The 15,650-nt window shown below is 35.8% G+C and overlaps 2 protein-coding genes across 4 annotated transcripts in view; both read left to right on the top strand.

Moving 5' to 3' along the window:
- LOC139150957 (cytochrome b-c1 complex subunit 2, mitochondrial-like) overlaps nucleotides 1-1,050 on the top strand; it is a 42,773-nt gene extending 41,723 nt beyond the window's left edge. The window contains exon 13 of the mRNA XM_070723441.1: nucleotides 240-1,050. Within this exon, the coding sequence (XP_070579542.1) occupies nucleotides 240-326 (87 nt within the window). The 3' untranslated portion in view covers nucleotides 327-1,050. The remainder of the gene's footprint in view (nucleotides 1-239) is intronic.
- Nucleotides 1,051-1,974: 924 nt separating this feature from the next.
- LOC139150953 (small G protein signaling modulator 3 homolog) overlaps nucleotides 1,975-15,650 on the top strand; it is a 76,671-nt gene continuing 62,995 nt past the window's right edge. The window contains exons 1-5 of one of the 3 annotated variants that reach the window (XM_070723436.1): nucleotides 1,975-2,308; nucleotides 11,118-11,320; nucleotides 13,666-13,863; nucleotides 15,111-15,248; nucleotides 15,515-15,571. In XM_070723436.1, the coding sequence (XP_070579537.1) occupies nucleotides 2,218-2,308; nucleotides 11,118-11,320; nucleotides 13,666-13,863; nucleotides 15,111-15,248; nucleotides 15,515-15,571 (687 nt within the window). In that variant the 5' untranslated portion in view covers nucleotides 1,975-2,217. Of the gene's footprint in view, nucleotides 2,309-3,993; nucleotides 4,174-4,319; nucleotides 4,630-11,117; nucleotides 11,321-13,665; nucleotides 13,864-15,110; nucleotides 15,249-15,514; nucleotides 15,572-15,650 lie in introns of those variants that run through there. The other 2 variants (XM_070723434.1, XM_070723433.1) reach the window with 2 other exon arrangements.

The following is a 15,650-nucleotide window of genomic DNA, read 5'->3' as shown; positions in this document are numbered from 1 at the left end:
CTTCTATCACTGATAAAGTGTCACCTTCCTGATCTCATTGTAATGATTGTAACATCTATCAACAGTTAGACTTTTTTTTTCTCCACAATAACAGGTTTTATTTTACAAATGCAATATTTGTCAGATTGTTATGTGAAATAGCCTGTGCACCTATATAAAGTGCTCAACTTTTACCAACATTAGAGTGCTGCCTTCTCATGTTCTAAACTGTCTTTCTTTTGTTTTTATTTTCATTGTAGCTTGCAAAACGTTTATTTAACCAGAAGTCCACGATGGCTGCCGCTGGTAACCTCATCAACACACCATACTTGGAGCAGCTTCTCTGAAAAACTCCTCTCCCCCTTGAATGCAGTGTATTGTATAAAAACTAATGATAAAAATGCTTTGTTGCTCGTGTAGCATTCTGTATTTCTAGAGAGCAAGAATTTTACTTCTAAAATCTCTTGAGTTTTTCCAGAAAGTTATGGCAGTTATTTTGTGTAAATGTGAAAAAAATGTTTGATCACTGAATTCTGATCTAAATGTTGCTGCCATGGAAAATGTATGTTTTATCTTACCTTTCTAGTGTGTGCATGAAACTTCTAACGGATATCGACAAGGCAGAAAAAAATGGGATCAAAAATGAGGAACTGCAAAGTTGAAACTTAAAGAAAATCACTCGTGAACCTCAAAGCAGTTAATATTCCTGCTTCAAGCTGTTGCTACATGATTTAGAGCTATCTGTATAAAAGACCAAATGTGCTTCTGTGTAGCCGGAGGTATGAACAGCAGCTCTACAACATAAGGGACATATTTCAAAGACACATTCTGGTAGACTTAACTAGTTGACTCCAGGATGGGTAGACAGTTTCTTGCAGATATAGCACAAATGTTCATTTTGGAATGAAAATGGATGCAGAGCTGCTCAGTAAGATGCTGAAATTGGTGCCCATTTTTGACAACTAGTCCAGCCTTCCCATCTTGTCATCTTCATTGATTCCATGTAATTCTTTGAAAGGTTGTCACACTTTATAATTATATGAAATAAAATATACAGTTTTATGACACCAATGCTTTGTTGTGTTTGTCATGTGTGATGTGCTTGGTGATGTTGTGGCATGTCAGGTTGGAGAGTCCTTTCAGTTGGCTTTTTTTTTGGGGGGGGGGGGGTAGATTTTTCTGAACCATACAACTGTTACAAAAGCCCCTTCACTTGATTAATTCAAGAGATGTTGTAGGTTTTGTTTCAGTACATCCTTTCTGAACTTGTTACAAGGTTTATTGAAGTTCATGATAAAAACGGATACATGTCCACCTTCAAAATTAAATGTAAAGCATATGTATATTTATTGAAACGGTGAATGCCAATAAGTTGCTAAAAATGTATAAAAAGATTATCAGCAATTATTTGATTTGAAAGGACCAAAATATAAAAAAAGCAGTTAGAATGAGTTGAAGACTCATTCTTTCATTGAAAGTTTCAATGCAGCCACAGCAACGACTGCCACAAAGTGGTCTTGAATGTTAGCACACATCGCCCTCTACCGATTGAAACAAGGATCATGTTACTGCCGGAAAAGTGCACAGGATATATCAACATATGATAAAACGTCGCACGACGATGTATGCCTTTGATCAAAGGCGCTACACAAGTGACCCATACTTCACCAACAAGAGATGTTCGCATTACAAATAACGCTCACACTTTTTACCCAAAACATAAAGAGAGATCTATTCCTAGAACGACCAGCAAAAGCCGGCACCTGCCACCTGTTTGACTTTGGGTCGATAAGGTAAAGCGGCAAATTCACTGTGGGAGTCCACCACGTCATATAGAGTTGGTGGATGTGAAAAGGGAATTTGTAAAGCCCTCTATCAAAGTATTTCATTTTTACGTGGAGATTTTGCATCGGCCTATCACAAACGCTTTGTCGAATGTGCGTCATCATTGTTTGCTCTGATCCGCTACATCTTTCCATCAGCTTTAGGCCTACTGCCTTTCATAGACTGAAACTCTCACAGCACGCAACATATGTGCACATACTCCAAACCGCTATGCAAATTAGAATAACAAACCCGAAGCCACGACGACAGGAATAAAATGAACTAAATACTCGCAAACAGTATTTAAAGGAAAAAAAAAAACGCGAAAGAGACAGCTTGATCAGCGAAGTATAAACATTTCGGTCTACTCCTGTGCCGCCGCCTGAAGCCGCTAAAACTTGTGAATACCACAAAATGTTGCCGTTGCGAAAATTACTCAACACAAAAGTGGAAAAAATATCAGATCGGATGTATACACAGGATTTTGACTTTAAAGATATGACAGGTAAGTGGGTTGGGTTTGTTTGCAAGAATACTTCCTCTGTTAATATGTTACGTTAATTGTAGAGATAGATATTACTTTGGAGGCTCAAGATTATCCGTCATCCATGATGGTAGGACAATACATTGATTACGAAAATTTTGAGTTTGAGAGGAATTCCCATACTATGGCGCCAAATCGTTAATGTTACAGTATTTTTTTATGGTTCAAACACAGTCCCTGTGACTGTGGTTTGATAGTTGCAATGTGTGTGACACGCGTTTTCCGCATCGTTTGCCTAAGCTTACAATTTTGCGAATCCCAAATTTGCCTGCCTCAAAGAAAAACCACGAGTTACAGTAGTTTGAACAAGGGCAGACTGTACAATACGAAACATTAGTTCCACATCGAAGTGTTCGTTAGGCGTGTGTTAAAACTGGTCTGAAATCTGACACAGACGAAGCACCAGGTTTCAATTTTTTGGAGTGACAGTTCTATCGACACGACCTATCTTTTCCGCGAGGACTTTGGCTCTATAAAATTTGATGAGTAGATTTTAGACAAAAGCTTGTAACTTTGTTCATTATTAATTTCCTCATTTGTTGCCGCAAGAGAAAGTATTCTGAGCATCAGATCTAGGCAAACAATGTTCACAACGGGACATATTGAAAAATCGGTGCTTCAGGTACAGTTTAAATTATATTTGTATTTGTGATATCAACATTTTGTCGTTCGTACTGTGATAAAAATGTTTTAGTTTAACTTTTCATGTTTTCATCAAATGAACTTTATTTGTGGCCTAATGCTCTATCTTATCTTACAACTGCCTCAATAGTGCCTGTGCTGAAGAAAAGAAATTAAAAAATGTTACAAATGACGATGGTGATGATGATGATGATTATGATGTTGTTGTTGTTGGTGGTGGTGGTGGTGGTGTTGTTGAACCTTAGCCATACCACTCCCTTTGATATGCGTTGTTTGGAGTAGCAGGGCTGGGGATCCGCAGCAAATAGTGACGAATAAACCGGGAATTATTGTTCAAAACAAAACTACAATTTGATCATACTAAGAACACCCACTTTTAATCAGATAACAGTAGTCGGAGTCTCTTTGCAGTTGTCTTTGGTTCGCACTTACCTCACGTTTATGTTCTACTTTGAGCGTTACACCACTTGCCACTGTTAATAACCATCAAATACACGTGCAAGACCCGTGGTTTGCAATTTATCTTAAGCGTTCCGAAATTGTGCAAACAACTCACTCTTCAAAGAGCGCCTATAGCAGCATATGATACCGTTAAACTAACGTTACGGTGCGAAGGGAAGCTGTCGGCTACCCCTTTAATAGGTGCGAAGGGAAGCTGTCGGCTACCCCTTTTAATAATAGGCTTTAATAATAAGTTTAAACACATGTTTTGTCATGCAATATTGATGTATTCAGGAAGTATCTTCTCATCAATGAGTTGGATTAAAACCAATTGACTCACTTTCGCTGTTTTACTACTTCCGCAAATAATGTAGTTCCAAAGGGTGTTTGGATATATCTCCAACGAATGAGTAAAATTTAAGACGTTTTAGGTGTAAAATTCGAGTTTAATCAATATAAAAGTGACTTAAAAACATAACAAGTGAAATTTAATGACGAATTTGCTTCACTGTGGCTCATCGTCCTCCGCATAGCTAAAGTGGAGCGGTTACAACCCGAACCTCATTTACATATTCAAAATGGCTTTGCTGACATTCACGTAGGGAGCGACAGGTCCTGGACCAACAACGGAAGTATATCTCAACCTCCGAAGTGAACAAAAAGTACCTCTTGTACTATGGCCCTACGCAAGGTATTTAATCGGAGGTCACAAGCAGGGTACACCGCGGGCGCTAAGGTGTACGGTAGGTACTCTTTTGGTGAAATTTTGCGCCAGTTTACGGCGACCGGTTGGCCCTGTACTGTGCAGCAAGCCCGTACAAATATAATCAAAGGTGCATAATTTATTCCTGTGAGAGAGACGTAGATAATATCATTATCATTACAAGATAAGAAAATGAGCCTGTGACGAAAGAAATAAGCAGCCCACCTGGCTTGGTACACACTAGTCGTTTCACTTGAAACGAACGTGTCGTGTTTAATGAATGCTGTATTTGTGACAGCTTGTATACGTCTTTGATCTGGGGGATCTTCCCCGACATACCGGTCCTTCTCGTAGTTCTACATTCCTGACAGAGTGATACACGGACTTTACAGTCGTTTTCAAGGAATAATGAGTATTTCTGTTCAGAGAAAATTGCCCGCAACGGGTCTTCCGCTGCCGTGTCCGGGACTCATACCCATGCAGAACTTCAAAGCACGTAAGGCAATAATTTTGTTAGTATGTCTATGTCGCATAGTCAGCCCGCTCTGTCTGTACTGTACGTAGGTAGTGTTGTGTTGTATTTTCGGTCACATCGATAATGCTTACAATACCTCGTTGGCAGTCATTACGTATTTCACACCTTTGTTTTAATAGAGGGCCATTGACATAGTTTTCATTCGACGTACGGTTTCTCCACCCGTCCAGGCTGTGGTACAGAGTATTTTTAAGGGACTAGGTTTTACTCATACATGCAGGTCATTTTGTTTGATTATTGTCCCATATTTTACTATTTTTAGACTGACGTTTATTTTTGGATTGTTTATTTGTCAGACATCGACATTTGTACTTGATGTTGTCAGTTCATCTTGAGCGGTGTCACAGACAATTTATTTTAGCTATTTGACCGCGCGAGGTGTATAATCTAAATTCTGAACGACCTCCGCAGCAATGTTTGATATGAGCTAGCTTTGACGTCACTGTTGTGTCACCATAGATTAGCATATTGAAACAACCATCACAAGTGATATTGGTGGGTGTTTTTATAGAAATGACAAATTAAGAAATAATTACAATGGCTTTCCATTGCAACTTTGAATGTCCGTTTCCTCATTTCAATTTACTACATGCAAATTCATCCACAAATTGATGCTGATTGACATATTATTATATACAAATACATGAGCCACGTTGTGATTTGAAATGTGACATTATTGAATATTAGTATCCCATATTCGTACATGTCTTAATTATTTGAATATTCATGTATAGTAGTATTGAAATCCCTTTCAAATTTCTTATTATTGTTCATATTTAACAGTGACAGATAGGAAATTGAACACTATCATTTCCAGCCATGACTGCCAGTTTTCAATATTCAAAACATAAAAAAGCCCTGATGATTTACCTATTGCAAAAACCCCTAACCCTATTTCAATATGTGTTATTTGAGTTTATGGTCAATTTTCACATTATTTTTGAGTTATAGATATCTTCTTCACTGATCAAATTTTAATTACATTCAACCACCTGTTAAGGAAGTCATTGGCTATGTTTGTCAAGAAGTGTTTAATGTCAATCAGCGTAACATTCCTGATATGTACACCATTGTGGAAATAGACATCAGCTGAATGTCTTGACAAGTTTTGTTGTTAGTGACTTTTACAAAAATGTGTGTGAACATTGTACATTAAAGCCAGTGTTTACAGCAGCTGATTTGTGTAATATTATCAGATTGCCAACACATCACCTACCACAAATTGTCACATGATCTGCAAGGTTTGAAGTACTGCCTGTATGATTTAAACTCTTCCCCTGTGTAAATGCATGAGATTTATTTTATACCTGAGTGCCCAGTCAGTGTGTTGGTGATATACATGATGCATGTACTATTAACTATGGAAATCATAGCATTGCTGACCTCATTTACTTTGTTCAAAAATATGAAATTCTCACCCTCAAAATACAGCTTAAGTTGTGAACATTGAATGAATCTCTTCCAAACTTTCAAGGCATGAAAATTTTGGCTGTTTGAAGATTAAATGAACAGACACTGCAAGAGAATTTTTCTACTGCAATCAGTGTATGCAATTTCGATGCTTGATTACTGTGTTGATAGTAACCAGCTGAGGCTGGTTATGGTTATTCTGAGGGCCAGATGTCACTGACTTGTTCCTGACATCAGATTTAGGCATCCTGAAAGTTTAGTTGTTAGAAGACTCAGTGAACAGACAGGGAATTTCTCCTCTACAATCAGCATATATGATTTGGTACTTCATTACTGTGGTTACCATAGTAACCAGCAGAAGCTGGTTATGGTTATTCTCGAGGTCAGATGTCACTGACTTTTCCTTAGATCAGATGTCACTAAACTTTGACAAATTGGAGTCAAAGTTCACGAAATAAACATTTAAACTGAAGTGTCAAAAAAGAAACAAACATGCACATACCGGTAAATGTAATTGAGGAATTTCTGAGATGATAATAATTTGCTGGGAATTGTTGATAGTGTTTGCCAGACAAATAAACATTGCAAAGACCTTTGTTGGAAACATGATGAGTCTGAGACATTTAAATTACATTTATTTAAGCTTCTGGAGTAATTTGTAGACAAAATATTCTAAAATGTCAGTTAATTGTTTTACTTACAAGGAGTTTGTTGTGCTTGTTTGGGGACGGAATCAATGGTAAAACAGTCCTTTCAGTAAATCCAAAATATTTTATATGTAAATGTTGTAATAACGATTGTGACTTGACGATTTCAAAGTACTGTGGACCATTCCAATACAGGTTTGCTACCCACTGAATTCAGAAATGTGAAGATCACAACCAATCTTCAGCAGTTTTAAAGGCAACTGAAAATCCACTTCTACTAGCATTTTAATTTGAAATCAGTACATTTTGCTGCAAAGATAGCATTGTGTCTACACATGGTGTTATGTAAGCTGTCTCATTGAAATGAGGAAAGGCCATACATGCCATCAACAAAGAACGTCCAGTCTTTGGGTTTCCAGTATTACAATGTGCAGAATTCATTAGAGGTTGCCCGGTGTCCTTTATGAGCAGTGAGTGCCAAGTCATTCACCTTGCTATGGCACAGGCAATTATGTCTCTTTCAAACTGGAGTGAGATTGGCATCAATATATCCATGTATACTTTCAGGTGAATTCCTTCCAAAATCAGTCAAAACTCAACTCCCATATTGGCAACACATTTGCATAGTACATGTTTTTAATAGTGCATGCCTGGAAGGAATAGAATAATTCCAGAGATTTGTTTACGTAATTTTTTGAAGTACTAGTACCAGGTTTCTGATGTGGCATGACACCACTAACCCACATACAAATGATGGTGAATTCTCACCCTAGCTAGGCCTTTTCCATCAATCATTTATTATGACTTTTAGAAATGTTGACCTTATCACTACCTTGTTCAATAAATAAGGCTTGTAAGTCTAGAAATTGTCCCCTGAGTCATGGAATATTTATGCATTTATCAATGTCTGAATTAAAATATTTATTTTTTCCTAATCATGATGTATGTGAAAGTTTGTTGGTTAACTTCATTTTTATTGTCACCAATGTAATGAGGAACAACAGCCGTATTATACTTTGAAGTTTTTTTTACTTGGTTTTCCAATCCAAAGTTACGCTCTGTATGTAGCTTGTCAGTGCTTCAGAAAATCAGAAAATTACGAAGATTTTCTTTCCAACGGTTGAGGCCTCGTTTGATAATACATTTCTCGGGCAATGATTTCAGCAGAAAATTTATGAACTAAGTTGCAGACACAGATTAAGTTAATTATTGGATGATAAATGACAAAAGGTATCCTTAGTTACCTTGCCACAAAATAAATTTGTGAAGATGATGTAAAAACCACGGCTTAAGACTGTGCAAGGAGTTAGTTGCTTTCTTAGATCTTCTTGGTATTACGGTACCGGTAATTGAATAATACTCTTGTAACATTCCAGTATGTTGAATGAGATTGAGATACAGAAAAACTCAATAGACCATACTTTTTGTCATTTTTAAATGTTTTGCTTTCAGCTTCTGGTAAAATTGTTTACTTTACTATTCACAAATGTTATTTTCCCATTACTTAATGAAATAGTATTGTTCACATACCTGAAATTATGACTTCCATTGATTTTGGTCTTTTCTTGTTCTACAATGTTATTTTGAACTTCATGTCCCCATCCATTTTAATTTTGAAAAGAGAAAACATGTTTACAAGACCAGGCAGATGTGCAAGGGAAAACTGTCAGCTGGCAGAACTTTGACATATCATATGTATGATCTAAAAGTTAATCTAATATATAGAAATATGCAACTACTCACTGTATAAACTATGTCATAATTCAAGAAAAACAAGTTCAGTTTTTTGGATGGAAGCGTGGAGGATGAGGCCATACACTGCCAATATAGAATCATATGGCAGTGAACAGTCCCTTGTGATTTTTTCTATGCATTTAGATAAGTGTCTGAGCTGGTCCCCAATTGTACTCTGACTTTCATCAATGCTTTGGTACCTAATGTAAGAAAGCTTTTAGCTACTAAGTGTCATAGGCATGAATATAGTCTTTAGTGGATTTCCCCCATGGCAAAGGATTGAAGCCCAGGCTTGGTCCAGCTCTTGCTCTGAATTTGTAAATTTCAACCCAGTGCCGACAAAACTAATGCCAAAGACAGTACAAATAGTCATTGACAGTAATTAATTAATGGCTGAATGTGTGCCACTTTTAGAAAGGTTATGTGAGAATGTTAAGGAGAAGATGTCATCCAAATGTGAATAAATATTGGAATGCCCATATGGTTGGCTGTTTATAATATACAAGTGGAAAAAGAATGGACAGAAAAATAACAAAATTATATCAATAAAGTAGTAAATGTAGATTTTAAATTTGAAAAGAAAAGAATTATGTGAAGGGCTACTTGTCAATTTGTAAACTGAAACATGGAACTATTCAGTCTGACAGAATGAAAGCCAAATTTCAAAAATAAATTGTATGATACCGGACAGTCAAACAGCCATGTCTATAGAATTGTTTGAGGCAAAGATTATCATATTTGCTGATGAAATGAAAAAGATTACGGTCAGAGCATAAAGGAAATGCTGTCACCCACGTCATCATGTAATTATCATACTGTTGCCATAGCTTCCACCCTGGTTGCCATGACAGCATCTCTACCACTGATGCAGACTGTATAGGAGCAGACTGTATCTGTATTGATTGAAAATAAAGAATCATAAACATCGGCCTTTGACCTTTCACATGTGAATGAGTTAATTTCAAAACACAGCTCTATGGCATGTTTTCATTTATCTGTTTATGGTCATCCTTTGAAACATTTCACATTTGTGTAGACATGTGCTACAGTCAGCTATCAGAATTTATTACAAATCCTTTGACTTTGCTGAAAAAAAGGAATAACAGCACAATTTCCAGCTTAAGTTATTTGAGTTCAAGTTGTGCTTTGTGTATATTTTCTTCCTAATGTGACGCCATCATAAAGGCTGAAATGAAATTACAAATGGAGGTCTGTTACTCATGTAGACATTTTTGTTGTTTTGGTAATATGTGTGTAGTTAATAAATTGAACTACCTAGGATGGTGTTGATTTGCGAAATTGTTAGTTTGGGCCCAGTGTCATCCAGTCATGAGGTACTGGTAGATGCATATCTCTCTGTAATTTCAGTCCTTCGATGTCATCTCAAATTTTATGGGATTTATAAATCAATCTACAAAGCAGCCAGTGAATTGTTAGTGTATTTTGTCAACACTTTGAAAAATCATGTTGGTTGGTTTCACAAGTATGAAGGGACTGTTTAATTGCATTTCAGTAATACTATACACAGATGTCTGTGACAGATGTCTGTATAGTTATGTTGTCAAATCCATACTGTTAAGTTGGTCAAGCATGGATCTTGTTCTCTGGTGATAAAGATTTTTTAAATTTACCTTTCAGACTTGTAATGTCCAGTCAGATGAAAAAGAAAGTTTAAAACACTTGAAATGTTCCATGCATATCAGCAAATTAGAACTTCCTTTGAATTGCATTGCTTTAGTGTTTTGATTAGTTTTGTTGTAATGTCTGACACATGTTTTATCAGCAAGTTGAAATTTTTTTTCTCAAATTTAGCTTTTAAAAAATGAAGTTTGAAATTTTCCATTTCAAATTCTTCATTATTATGGTGTTTGATGCAATTGTTTTGTGTATCATGCCTGCATGTGAGTTGAAAAAATTTAACCTTTAACCTCGCCTTCAAGTCATTTCTACTGGCTGTGAAATGTTGCCACCGATAGTAAAGAACATGACATTCTTCATCATTTTCATGTTTTAGATGTGATAGCAGTAATAAGTGTCTGCTGTGTGTGTGATAGTTTGGTATGCAAATGAAGAGCTTTGTAATCTTGAATGGGAAATGACTGTGAGATAATTTGCTCTGTTGGGGTATACAGATAAACATATTTATAAAGAAGTTCTTCTTTCTTTTTAGTGTTTAGACATCCATCTTGTTTGGCTGTACCATAGGTTCTTCATACTTTTGAGACTGAGGATATATTCTGATCATATTTATACCAAAGGAAACGATAGTTTCTGTTCTTTTCTGACGCAACACAAAACAACATCTCTTGTTAGTGTACCTACCTGCAGAAAGATTAGTGATACTATTTGTGCAGTTTTTCTGTTTGACAACCAAATGAAAATTTAAAATTAGCAGTATTTTAAATTCAAAATGGCTGCAATGTAAGCTGAATAAAATTGTCGTGTTTTTATGTGACAATACAGCATTTGTACCTCTGAACGTAATGTCTAGTCTACGTGTATTTTCAGCAAAGATTGTTCATATCTGGAGATGCTTTATTTCATACTTTATCTTGAAACCATATTCATAGGATGTCTAGGGATTGTAGGCCATTTTCTTTGCCACATATATAAGTTGCTTTTAAACCAAAATGAAATTTTGACATCTTTCTTGAACAGCGGAAACACTATCAGAAGATGAAGATGACTATTTGTCTGACTGTAACCCTGACAGCATCACATCCAGCATTACCAACAGTCCAACGCCTTTACTCAAAATGAGTGGACAACCATCAGGGTCCTTCACCCCCACCCCAGGGGGTCCATTCTCAGCCTTGACGCCCAGTATGTGGCCTCAGGACATCCTAGCAAAACTAGCACAGGTAAGTTGAAGGTGTTGTCATGGTTGTAGGTAGCGATGGATTCTAATTTTTTGTCTTTTTTAATTTCAACATGATCCTGCTGGGCAAAAATTGAACTAGACAAAATTGTCTGACTGGCCAAAAGTTAAGAATCAAAATGACCTGCGTAGTTTAAATAAATTGACTTGTAATTATCTATGTTCTGTCACACTGAAAATAATTTTGCTAACTTCTTTTCTATGTGTCTTCAAAGCAACGCCTGATAGTCTCCAGTGCTATGTGACATGTACCTGTAACTCCTTTGATTTTCTTACTTGTCTTTATTTTTCTAAATAAATAACTAAATTAATTCATCAAAATACCATGGCAACTTACTGAGCTATGAAAAACATTTTATTTCACTTTTTAGCAGTTTTTAAAGGGCTCTGTCATGTACAAAGCAACCTAGTCGTTCATTTAAACCTCGTCGTCTCTTTTCCTCATCTTTCTCTTTCCTGTTTTCGATATCATATGTGACCTCTTGTTCACTATTTTGACCCAGTGATGCCTTGCGATTATGGTGAGAGCTTCTTAAGAGTCCCAAGGCTATTTACAGATAGAAAATGTTGAAGTAAAACAAGCAAACAAACAAATAAAGAAACAAAAGAGCATCTGAAATCTATATGGACTCTTAACAAGTCCACCTTCTCTTACAGTAAAATCCTATGGTAAATGGTATTCTTGAGTCAAATTTAACTAAATTTAATTCCCTGTTCATTTATCAATGTTGGAATGGTCTCATAGCTAATTCTGTCAAGTGCCATCAAGAACATTAATTGTGACTGTCATACACAATTAATCCAATTGTTGAAGTTTCTAAATGAATGATATTAAGATCAGAAATACTGATTACAAAAAGTATCAACAAAGAAGGACTTCATGACCTGAGTTGTCAGGTTTTACAAAGTTGTGAATGACAGTCATCATGAAAATGTTTAAATTGATTAATATCCTGTGCAGAAATTAGTTTTCCTTTACTATACCAGCTATATATTTGTCGCACATCATGAGCATTGAGCAGGTGTTTGGTTTTCATAAAATGGACAGAAATTCCGACAATATGTATATCTAATTTCCTTGCTTGGTGATGGTTTGTGATCTATTTTCGAAAAGGGAATTTCTTGAAGAAAGTTTCAAATTAACCCTTTGAGCGCCAAAGTCAGGTTTTGCCGTATTTATGAAATGTGCGCCAGTCAAGTTTTTGCAGAGTTTTGCCAAAATTTTCATAAAAGACTGTAGGCAATGAAATTTGATGTCCATTTGGTCCAAAATTATCAAAAATTTACAAAAAAAATTATAAAAATTGGTAAAATGTTGCACTTAAATTTTGGTGGGAAAAATTACAGCACTCAAATGGTTAACGTTTTAAGGATGCCTACCTGATCATAAATCAAGATGAGACATCGCTGGTGTTTGAATGTTTTGCTGAAAGGAAGGTTAAAGAGAGTTGTTCAGTTTGAGAGAAACAGAACGTGCCAATTACAGTACTGTGGAATCTTGGAATATTTGATAAAAAAAGGAGAATTATAATTTTTATCTGAAACTTGATCTAAACACTGATCATTTGTGAATAAGATACAAAGCACTACTGAGATCACTGCTGGTCAAAACTGCGGAATCCTTAAAGTGATAAATATTTGAGTAACATCTATCTTTGTAATCTCTTGTGAATTCATGTAGGCGTATGACCTTTCCATGGCATCAGTCTTCATATTTCATGGATTAACGCTGTCTGAGCTGAGTCTCAGAATTTAGAGTCAACCCATCATTTGTATCTTCTGTTCTGTAAATTTTGCTTCTGGACAGTTTCGCATGGCATGACTATAGCCTTTCAATTAGCAAACATTAACAAACACACCATGAAGGCCCCTCACCTTTATAATGTTCAATTTTCTCCAGTTTCATTTCTGTCAAGTATTACCTCCATATTCCTTATCCCAATCTCTATTAAAAGGTTGACTCACTATCTTGCCTGGCCACTGTATGGGAGAATGCTAAGATTTTACTTTCTGAATCCACCTCTTTGATTATTTGATTAAAGGTGTGATAATAAGCCTAAATATTCAGAATTCTATGACAGAACCCCATGGCCGGTGAGTGCAAGTGCGCCGTACAAGCGGTATTTGCACGAGTGCTGCGGTGTATTCGGCGGCAGTCCTTTCACGAGCGATTTTGTTTTGTTAATATCACCTGTAGTACATAGTTTATAACCCACATAGAATAGACATCTGGGTCTTCTTAAAAGCAATGAATTGTGAATGACATTTGTAGAAATAGCCAGATCTATCTCAGGAGAATTAACTATGGTTTTGCATTGTTGCTCTCAGACTGAAGATTCCAGCAACCCACCAGAGTTCAGGTATGATGAGTTTGGTTTCCGTGTGGATGAAGAAGATGGAGCTGAACCCAACTCAAACAAATTACTGAGTCAACCGCTAGTTGAAGATCCTCAACACAGGTTAAAATGGACAGCACATCTAGAATTCACCCACAACCAAAACGTTGGCAATCTCACCTGGGACAAGGTACAGTATGATCTCTGAACCTTGACCTTTGACCCCTTCCATGGATGGTTGTGCGTTTGTAGATGTGGCAGGAAACTGAAGTTCTCATCACAGGACATAATGTTTGTTGCCAACTGTAAAATTCCTTGGCAATCTATCAAGTCCTTCAGTTTTTGACTTTGTCCTTCTGTCAAATTATTTGAAATTGATGTCAACAAGAAGCTTCAAAACCTGTGACATTCAAGAAAAAGATAAATATATTAAGTGAACATCTGTGTCACATTGTAATTTACATTTTTGTGAATGCTTCACTGTGACCATTGAAGAAGTCATCGTGTGTTGTTATTTGTATGTTAGATTTGTCATTTAGTATGTGTTACTGATGTTTACTTATTAATAATATCATCTGTACTACATAATTTATAACCTACATAGAATAGACATCTGGGTCTTCTTAGAAGTAATAAATTGTGAATGACATACAGCAGATTATGTGTGGTTAGGTACTTGAATTACAGATCATGGCAAGATATTTGACATTTGAAAATTAAACAATTTTAATATGAAATGATGCTTTCTGTAAATGTCCTGAGAAAGGTTGATGCATACATGAGAAATACACTTCTCAGATATAGGGTGCTTCAAAAGAAAAACTGTTGATTTTGTTTTTAATTGCTTGAGATGCTCTTGAAAATGATGCTAACAATTTGTGTTATCGCAAATCATAATTTTTGTCTAGATACAGCTAAAAAATGCTTGGAAGTATATGGTTCAGAGCCTCAATTTGAATCTTATGAACTTTACTGATAGTGTTATTTTTATACAAAGTCTCAAATTATGAAATATCAAATATCCTTCCATGAAACTGGAATACTTGCTCAAAGATGATATTTGTTTTTAAATCAATATAAAAAAAACCTGGTAAACATACTTTTGTAGATACACAGTTTTGTCTTTATGTGCAAACTGACAGTTTCATAAACTCTGAAATATTCTGCAAAGTTTTCTGTGCATTCGATTGTAGAAGTATGCCTTAATCCATTGCCTGTCGCACAATATGAACTGTTGAAATACAGTACGATGAAAAAACTGAAAACATGTAAGTTAGCAAACATGTTTAAATATGATCATTGGATAAGCACCATCATCGACTGTAAAATGTCACAATATTTGGAGTTGCTGTAATTTTTATTCATCATCAATATAATTATCAAGTTCAAAAATTATTACATATAATACATACTTTTGTTAATTAATGTTTTTGACAGGTTGACTCTAGTTTACACCGATCTGACAAGCTACGTAATCTGGTGAAATCAGGAATTCCACACAGTATGAGAGCACAGATCTGGATGAGAGTGTCCGGTGCAATGAAGAAAAAACAAAACTCAGAAATCTCCTATAAAGTAAGTACAGTTTCTTTCATCCTTGTGAAAATAAAATCCAGACCATAACCAAAATTTTCCCTACAACTTAGGAAGATCGACCTGATGGATGAAAAGTGAGCTGATAAGTCACTGTGCTTTTTCTGAAAGAGCTTCATTGCTTCATCCTGAAGTATTTTGTGAGTTGGAATTTAGTGTCACTCAAGCAGTCTATAGGGTTCATCTACATTTGATATCACCTTTGTAATAAATGACTATAGCGATCGTTCCTGTTTTTTTTTAACCAGGAAGTTATCAAGGCTAGTTCCAATGAGCATACAGTCAATGCAAAGCAAATTGAAAAGGTAAGATTTACACATTTGTAAACATTTTGAAACTACCACAAGAAATGTGTTGATTTTCCACACGTACTTGTTTGTCCAT

Source organism: Ptychodera flava, chromosome 15 (genome assembly GCF_041260155.1).
Source record: "Ptychodera flava strain L36383 chromosome 15, AS_Pfla_20210202, whole genome shotgun sequence".
NCBI classification, from domain to species: Eukaryota; Metazoa; Hemichordata; class Enteropneusta; family Ptychoderidae; genus Ptychodera; species Ptychodera flava.
Note: the sequence above shows the minus strand (reverse complement) of the source record. Positions and strands in the feature narration are given on the sequence as shown.